A 9,223-nucleotide genomic window follows, 5' to 3' on the forward strand; every position below is an offset into this window, starting at 1 on the left:
AAAAGGCAGGGGAGGTACCGGAAGATTATCTGCGGCTAATACCATGGGGCGGCTTACCTTCCATTTTTTAAACATAGGCCGCCCTTTTCTGCGGCCAATATATAGGTGCGGCCTATGCATAGGGGCGGCTTATATGCGGGGAAATACAGTAAGTCTCTTGTTCAGGGCTAACCACTTATTTTCAACAGCACTTGAGGGCCCTTTTAACAAAGCCGTGGCAGCGATGCTGCTGGGGTAAGTCAATGCACCGAAACCCATTCAATTCTTTTGGGTTTCGGTGCACTTAGCACAGCATCATCGCTATCATGACTTTGTAAAAGGGTTCCTCAGTTAGTGCCACTGAAAATATCTGGTTAGTGCCTATCTCAAAACCAGCTATTTGGGGGCAAATTCTATAAATGGTGCCCTACCGGCGCCTAAGTTAAGAGGGAAACGCCATTTGAAACACAACCTTAAGTCAAAATTTAAAGCAACTACCGGCTCCTAAACAAACGGCGCTGGAATTGCACCTCTGGAGGTACCTACTGGTCCATCTAGCCCAGTCCCTGCTTCCAATTCAGGTCACAAGTACCTGGCAGAAATCTAAATAGTAGCAGCATTCCATGCAGAACCCCAAAGAGTACCAAGAATTCGGAATCCCAAATAGCAGCAACATTCCGGAACCTCAAACGGTAACAAGATTCCGGTATCCCAAATAACAGCAACATTTCATGCAGAACCCTAAAGAATAACATGAATTTGGAATGCCAAATAGCAGCAACATTCTGGAACCCCAAAGAGTAACAAGATTCTAGTATCCCAAATAGCAGCAACATTCCAGAACCACAAAGAGTAACAAGAATTCGGAATCCCAAATAAAAGCAACATTCCGGAACCACAAAGAGTAACAAGAATTTGGAATGCCAAATAGCAGCAACATTCCGGAACCCCAAAGAGTAACAAGATTCCAGTATCCCAAATAGCAGCAACATTCCAGAACCACAAAGAGTAACAAGAATTCGGAATCCCAAATAAAAGCAACATTCCGGAACCACAAAGAGTAACAAGATTCTGCTATCCCAAAGAGCAGCAACATTCCATGCTGTCAAGCCCAGGCCAAGCAATGGGTTCTTCCATTGTCTGTCTCAATAACAGACTATGGGCTTTTTCCTCCAGGAACTTGCCCAAAAAGTTATTTGGATGAAATTGTTCTTGGATTCAATTTAGTATTTCAATAAAGATAGAAACTTCTGAAATTAATTAAAAAAAACAAAAAAAAACCCACAACCACACAGGATATAACAGCATACAAGGGTGTGAAGACTTTTACGAAGTGGTGTATACATAGTAACATAGTAAATGACAGTAGATAAAGACCTGAATGGTCCATCCAGTCTGCCCATTAGTTATACCCATTAAAAATACACGATTAAATTAACTTGTCTCTTCTTTGATATTTCTGGGTCATAGGCTGTAAAGTCCACCTGGTATTGTCCTAGGTTCCAAATGCTGAAGTTGTCGTCCAAGCTCACTCCAGCCTATCCAACCATCCTGTTTGCAGGATATCTACCATAAAGTCTGGCCAGTAACATCCCCATGCTCCAAGTTAGTGGAGTTTCCATTGATGCCCTCCCCAGCCCATCCTACACCAAATCACCACATATGGGACACAAACCGTGCAAGTCTGTCCAGTACCAGCCTTAGCTCTTTAATTTACATCCTTCGTTTTCTAATTAGAGATCCTCTACGTTTTATCCCACGCTTTTATTTTATTCTTCTAATTCCATCACCGTTTTCCTCTGACAAGTTCTACATCCAATAGCACGGACGCACAGAGCCACACACAAACATAGTAATCTCATAAGCCTTCTCAAAGAAGGTTCAGAATTACTTTTCCTTCTCAAAAGAAACAGTATTTGGGTTTACAATAGGACATTAATGCCTTCAAGGACGGTCAGGAATTTCCTATTTCGTAACATACCAATTAGCTAAAAAGTTCATACCTTTCCGGATTCCATCAACCCTTTCAGGCTCAGTATTTAAACCAGAACATGGATGGCTTTTTAAAACTTTATAGTGCGATCAACAACAAAATTACATAACTATTGTACAAGTATTTATCTTTAAAAGTAAGGTTGTTCATTGCACAGCTTGGGGACCAGGGGGGGGAGGGGGTCCCAATCAACCTTAGTGTGACTTTTTGACTCTCCTCCCACTACATGCTCTGTCGTCTGCGTCTCTATTGGTTTGTAAGTGATGCGGCCTTAAGAACAGCTAATCTGCTTTCTTCGGCCGCTGTTTAGCTCTCAGTATATTAGAACCATGTGACGTCTGAATTCCTGACCATGTGACGCCTGACTTGTAGCAACAGAATGAAAAAAAAAAAAAAAAAAAGCTGCAGAGCCGATGCGCAAGGCATAAGAGTTTTATTGGGCTTTTATTTAGTTAAATGAAAAGACTATCATTGGGTAGAGAGTACTATAGGGTGGGGAGGGGTGGGAGTGAAGAGGGATGGTAAAGTTTCAAACACATATAGATATAGTGGGGGTTAATTGAAATTGGAATTTGTCTTTTATTATGTATTATTGATGTGCTTTGATGTTGTATTTGCTGTATTTGATGATGTTTGCATCAATAAAATTGTTTGAATCTAAAAAAAAAAAAAAAAGATTCAGGGCTCCTTCTACTAAGCTGCAATAACATTTTTAGCGCGCGCTAAACCTGCACTACCCGGCTAGACCTAGTGCCAGCTCAATGCTGCCGTTAGCGTCTAGCGCACGGGGCAATTCTGCGCCTGCTAAGCATGCACTAAAAACGCTATCGCAGCTTAGTAAATGGAGCCCTCAATGTAGCTTTCCAAACAAACGGTCCTCTTGGGCGAGTGCACGGTCCATATTTCGGAAAGCACTCCTTCGTCAGGAGGTCCAAGATGTGGAGGTACATCAATGCGGAGAACTTAAAACATCTGTCCTAAGAAGGATGAGAACGTGGAAGCCTGTAACGCTGCTGCTCACTTTTGTTTCTCGCGCACCGTCACGCAGCAGCGTTACAGGTTTTCACGTTATTGTCCTTCTTAGGACAGGCGTTTTAGGTTCTCTGCGTTGATGTTTCTCTCATCTTGGACCCCTGGCTACATTGTCCTAGAATAATCCTGCTTCTGGCATTGTTATTTTTTTTTTATTTTTTTTTTTTGTAATTAGGCCTCCATTGCTTTAGAGCAGTGGTCTGAAACCCACGGCCCGGGGGCCACATGCGGCCCGCCAGGTACTATTTTGAGGCCCTCAGTATGATACCATTGTTCTGGAATGTTGCCCACCTCACTGCTGTAATCCCACGGAAGCGCTTTCCTGCGTCTGTACGCAATTGTGAGGTGGAGTGGAGAGGACAATCAGAAGCAATTAAGGAAAGATTTATAAACTATAACGAGTTTTACCTCATGCAAAGTTATCATTTCTTTAATAAGACATTTACTACTTTTTCTGAGGCCCCCAAGTATCTACAAATCCTAAATGTGGCCCTGCAAAGGGTTTGAGTTTGAGACCGCTGCTTTAGAGGGAATCTCCTACTGTCCCTTAATTTTCAGCCTAAGAGAACTCTCATATTTGCTGTCAATTTACAACAGAACAGTCACAAAGATGACTAAAATTTGTAAACATACTAAAATACTTACATGTCTGAAAGGACTTTACACTTAAAATTTCCCCATTCTTCATTGATTCTATTGTAACTCCATATTCCCCATTTCCCTCCAATTTATCCAGCCATATTGCAGGATGCTGGGTTTTTCGTTTAGCAGCAGGAATGTTTGTTGAATTCTATTAACAAAGAATATATATAATTTATTTTTTTTTAGATGTTTCTGCATGTAAAGCTTTTTTTGCATGTGGAAAGGGCCTTTTTTTTAACCCTTTAATTGGGAGATGATGAAAATGACTGCTTTATGTAACTTGACGTTGAACGAGAGATACAGATCTCCCGTAAGAGCCATAGAAATACATGTTGCTGCTGAGCAACAATGCAAATAAAGGGTTAAACTCGTATGGCAGCATGTAATAGACACACCAACTTTTACAGGGGCAACATCTCAGCAATTTCCAGGGTCTTACTTTTGGTGGAGTTGCGATACATGCATTTACCCCCAAATTTTGAATTTGAAATCTAGTAGAGAATGACACAGGGACAAATTTGTCCCCATCTCCATGGGAGCTCAATATCCCCGTCCTCACGAGTTCTGTCCCTGTCCTTGTCCCATTCCTGCAAGCTCTGCCTTAACCACACAAACCTCACTTCAGATTTTAAAGTGTTTGAGGCTTGTGCAGATGAGGACGGAGCTTAGGCATTGGTGGAATGAGGCATTATGACATCACAATCTGAGCTCTAGAATGTTGCTACTTCTGATTTTAAAGTGTTTGAGGCTTGTGCAGATGAGGATGGAGCTTAGGCATTGGTAGAATGAGGTATTATGACATCATAATCTGAGCTCTAGAATGTTACTACTTCTGATTTTAAAGTGTTTGAGGCTTGTGCAGATGAGGACGGAGCTTAGGCATTGGTAGAATGAGGTATTATGACATCATAATCTGAGCTCTAGAATGTTACTACTTCTGATTTTAAAGTGTTTGAGGCTTGTGCAGATGAGGACGGAGCTTAGGCATTGGTGGAATGAAGCATTATGATATCACAGTCTGAGCTCTAGAATGTTGCTACTTATGATTTTAAAGTTTTTGAGGCTTGTGCAGATGAGGACAGAGCTTGCAGGAAGGAGGCAGGGACAGGAAGGGGTTAGAAAGATCCCATGGGGATGGGGAAAATTTGTCCCCATGTCATTCTCTAAGCTAAAGATGTGTACGTGCATCAGTGCGCATGGCCAATGTACACGCACAACGTAATTAATTGGCCTAATCGGAACAGATAATTGGCAAGCAACACCTCCTAATTGATGCTAATTGGGACTAATTAAAAGTTAACATGCATAGCACAGAAAGCGCGATTCTATAAAAAATATGTGCCAGTTGCAGGGCATGAATTTGAAAAGGGGGCATGACCAGTGGCGTAAAAAGAGCATTCCTAAAAGTTATGCGCATTGTTATAAAATATGCCCAATCCACACACAACTTAGGCCCAGGCATTAGGCCTGGCTTTAGCTGGCCTAAAAGGGTGTGCCTAAATTATTATTTATTTAATTAATTCGTTGTCTATCCTGTTTTCCCCAGAGCTCAGAACGGGTTACAGCTTAAACATACATAATATATAGCTAACAAGTTACGATTTGCACTAGATTTGCCATAATTACGATACACGTTTTCATCCTAACTTGACACATACTAGGGATCTAATACTAATATTGTATACATAATATACAGTTTACCAGTTAGTTTGCCAAAGTTATCCTTATAGTACAAGGTTATCAGTAGATGTTTGATCCGAATTTGATACACTTAGACAGTGTACAGGTTAAATTTGCCACAGTTACAATGCAGGATTTTTCAATATTGTTTTCCTAAAGTGACACATACCGGGATCCAGTACCAATATAAATTTCTTTATAATTCATCTAAGCGTGATTTTATAAAAGGTATGCACACCTTATAAAATCACAGCAAGAATAAGGAACCATGGCTTCCTTTTATAAAGCCGCAGTAATGGCCGCTGTTTTGGTAATTGCTCCAACGCCCATAGGGATTTAATGGGCATCAGAGTGTCTGCCACACGGCAGCCGCTACCCCGGCTTTGTACGAGGGGCTACCCAAAAGTTCAGGGAATGTGAACAGCCGCTAGAGGTGTCTAGCAGTATGCTTTGTAAATCAGTGTGCCAACAGGCGTGCAGCTGTTTTAGTGACTCGGCGGATTTCGATATGACAGATTTTATGAGCAAAGAATTTGCATCAAATTTTGTTTCAAACTTAGAGAAACTGCTGCAGAAACCCATCGTATGCTCCAGGAAGCCTTTGGAGATAATGCCATGTGCCAAAGCAAAACCTTTCTTTGGTACAAACGCTTCAAGGACGGACGAACATCTGTCCACGACGATGACCGTTCCGGAAGACCGTCAACAAGCACAACACCGGAAACCATAGCAAAAGTTCATGAGACTATCCTTGCAGATCGTAGGCAAACTATCCACGATGTTTGTGAGATAGTAGGACAGTCATACTGTGAGGTTTTGAAGCGGTTGAGCGAGAGCATTTGGCGCAAATGCCCAGACAAGTGGAAAAACAAAAATTGGTTGCTCCACCATGACATGGTGTCCACTCACACATTGTTCGACAATTGCTGACTTCCAGAAACATTACAGTGTTTACGCACCCTCCCTATTCACCTGACCTTGCCCCCTGTGATTGTTTTCCTATTCCCCAAAATTACGACTGATAGGGCGCCGTTTTAACACGATTGAAGAGATCCAGGCAGAATCGCAGGAGGTCCTCAAGGCACTCACCCAAGATGACTTCCATAGATGCATGGATTCATGGAAAAAACACTGGGATCGCTGTATACATTCTCAAGGGGACTTCTTCGAATGAGACGGTGGAAACTAGGTGCTCCTGTTACTAAGGTACACTAGCGGTTTTACTGCGCACTACAATACCACACGCACTAAATGCTAATGCCTCCTTAGAGCTTGCATTAGTAGTTTTCATTTAGCACGTGGTTAGCATGCGCTAAAAACGCTAGCACACTTTAGTAAAAGGAGCCCTAGGAGTTTCGGAAGCAATTTTTTTTTTTACCATTGAATTCCCCAACTTTTGGGCAGCACCTCGTAAAAGGAGGGCATATTAGTTAGTCAGAATTCTTTAAAAAAATTTCCTGGTTTTGACTGGAATAGCTGTTTAATTGATCACAGAAAATTGGAAAAGCCATGATAGATTAAACTACACATTTTGGTGGACAAATGTATGCGATACATACAAATATGAGAGAATGAATGCAGAATGTTTGGGGTCCAGTGTTTCATTTAACAAAGTATGAAGTCCATTGGCTTTATTTGCTGCTTCACATTAACGGTTTATGTACTTTTCTTCTAAGTTTTTCCTTACACATCCGAGGTGTGGGGTTTGGGGGAGGGAGAGGTAATTGAGAAATTGATATTAATTCTTCATATCAATGTAATAAATAAAGATGTCTTGTATTATTAATAATTGATAGAAGGGTGGGTGGGTAAAGTTATGGTTCTATATACTAATTGTATAAAATGGTGTAATCTCTGTAATATTTTTCTGTATTCAGTCAAATGTATTACACTGTTGTAGTTTATAAAATAATAAAATTTAAAAAAAAAGAAATGAGATTTACTTTTAGATGGGCACCATCCAAGAGTTGATATGTCACAACATAAAACTCTGGATATCCTCCTCTGGGAAAGTCAAACCACTCGACAAGAACTGCTGCATTGTGGTCTTTCTCTTGCCCACAGTCTAAGCACTTTACAATCTGCAAGACAAAATGACACAGATTCCTTTGTCTCCCTGGCACAGGAAACTTGACAAATCCAAAGTTCCTCCTCCTATCTCAATTAAATCTTTCCTACTGCAATTTAACTCCATCACTTTTTGCCCTGACCTCACAGGAGATAAAGAACAGCTGCTGGTCACTATACTGTGCCTGGGGATTGTATTTATTTTTATGTTCAGATTTTGGAATGCCTGGAGGAAAGGGAATGAGTTTAAAACAAAACAAAAACATTCGTACTTCTGTAAATGGGCTAAAACTTATCCCAGAGAAGCTGTTCACATACTTGTACAAGGGGCCACTGAAAAGTTCTCAGCCCAACCATGAAGAAAATGATGTGGAGCCATGAAACTTCCAAGTTATTCCACACTTTTCTTGACGCTTTTCATTTCAGTGAGGCAAATGCATCTAGTAAATGGGCACATGTAGAGAGAAACTAAGTCATAGTGACATCAACAATGAGGTTGGCTTTTAGGTAAAGGTGAAATGAAGCATTATGACATCACAGTGCGAGGGGCCACTGAAAAGTTCTCAGCCCAACCAAGAAGAGAATGATGAAGAGCCGTGAAACTTACAAGTTATTCCACACTTTTCATTTCAATGAGGCAAATGTATCTAGCAGATGGGCCCAAGTATAGAGAAACCAAGCCATTGTGACATCACCGATGAGGTTGGCTCTTAGGCACTGGTGGAAGGAGGCATTATGACATCACAATACAAGGGACTGTTGAAAAGGTCTCAGGCCAACCAAGAAGAGAATGATGCAAAGCCATGAAACTTACAAGTTATTCCACACTTTTCTTGACCTTTTTTTTATTTCGCTTTATATCATTGAAATGAAACGTGTTAAGAAAGGTGTGGAATAACTTGTAAGTTTCATGGCTCTACATCATTCTCTTCTTGGTTGGGCTGAGAACTTTTCAGCCCAACCCTCCTATGAGTATACCTGTCATTTTAATGTATGCAGTATTGCTAGAAGAATTTAAATGCATGTTTTTGAGTTCACAAGTATTTTCCCAAAATTCTTGCTTACTGCTAACATGATTAAAACTGAAGCTTACAAGCAAGCTTAAAACACAGTCAGCTATTTTAACCTACACTGTATTATAGAACGATTCAAACAATCAGCTTAATTTTCTTACCTGAAAGATACATTTGATTATAAGCAGCAGAATATTTGCTTTGTCCATGAAGACAGAAAGTTTTGCGCCTTCTCTGTCAATTGCTTCTATAAATTATAGGCTCCGGAACAGAATGTTGGATGTTCAGAAAACAGAGAGGTTTAAACTTTAGAACAATTGGAGTTCCATGTCTTTCCGGCTTTGCGTTGCTCTTTAAAAAACGCTGATTTGTGCTTGTCACTCTGAGAAATGTAATTCAAACTGATTATATTGATGTCCTGCATAACACCGGTACAACATTAATAAAAGAATAAACGTCACCCAAGCAGTAGAACTGGTCTAATACTTTTGTGACTAGCATTCCAGCCCTTCTACATATCCATTCATCACACTGATTTAATGAACCCAGAGGTGGAGCAGGGGGAGGGGGAAGCTGTAGAGACTGTACCAGATCACAAAACAAATGAAAAAATAAAAAAAGTGGAGGAAAAAAAAAAACAACCTCAGACACGTTTTATCAATGGAAATCTCACTCAATATCAAATACAGACACTGCAAGTTTCAAGCACTGGTAAAGTTTACAGTAGTATACAGAATTTTTTTGTGTGATTTTTACTGTTGCTTCCTATACATTTTTTGTTTTTATCTCTGTGAGACCCCCTACCTTGGCATTATTT

At 40.5% G+C, this 9,223-nt stretch overlaps 1 protein-coding gene across 6 annotated transcripts in view; it reads right to left on the bottom strand.

The window, feature by feature from the left end:
• PTPRQ (protein tyrosine phosphatase receptor type Q) overlaps positions 1-8,899 on the bottom strand; it is a 294,193-nt gene extending 285,294 nt beyond the window's left edge. For all 6 annotated transcript variants that reach the window (XM_033952701.1, XM_033952702.1, XM_033952703.1 and 3 more), the window contains exons 1-3: positions 8,568-8,899; positions 7,270-7,407; positions 3,650-3,794 (exon numbers count right to left, since the gene is read on the bottom strand). In XM_033952701.1, the coding sequence (XP_033808592.1) occupies positions 3,650-3,794; positions 7,270-7,407; positions 8,568-8,615 (331 nt within the window). In that variant the 5' untranslated portion in view covers positions 8,616-8,899. The remainder of the gene's footprint in view (positions 1-3,649; positions 3,795-7,269; positions 7,408-8,567) is intronic.
• Positions 8,900-9,223: the final 324 nt, after the last annotated feature.

This window comes from Geotrypetes seraphini, chromosome 7, assembly GCF_902459505.1.
Source record: "Geotrypetes seraphini chromosome 7, aGeoSer1.1, whole genome shotgun sequence".
In the NCBI taxonomy this organism is placed as follows: domain Eukaryota; kingdom Metazoa; phylum Chordata; class Amphibia; order Gymnophiona; family Dermophiidae; genus Geotrypetes; species Geotrypetes seraphini.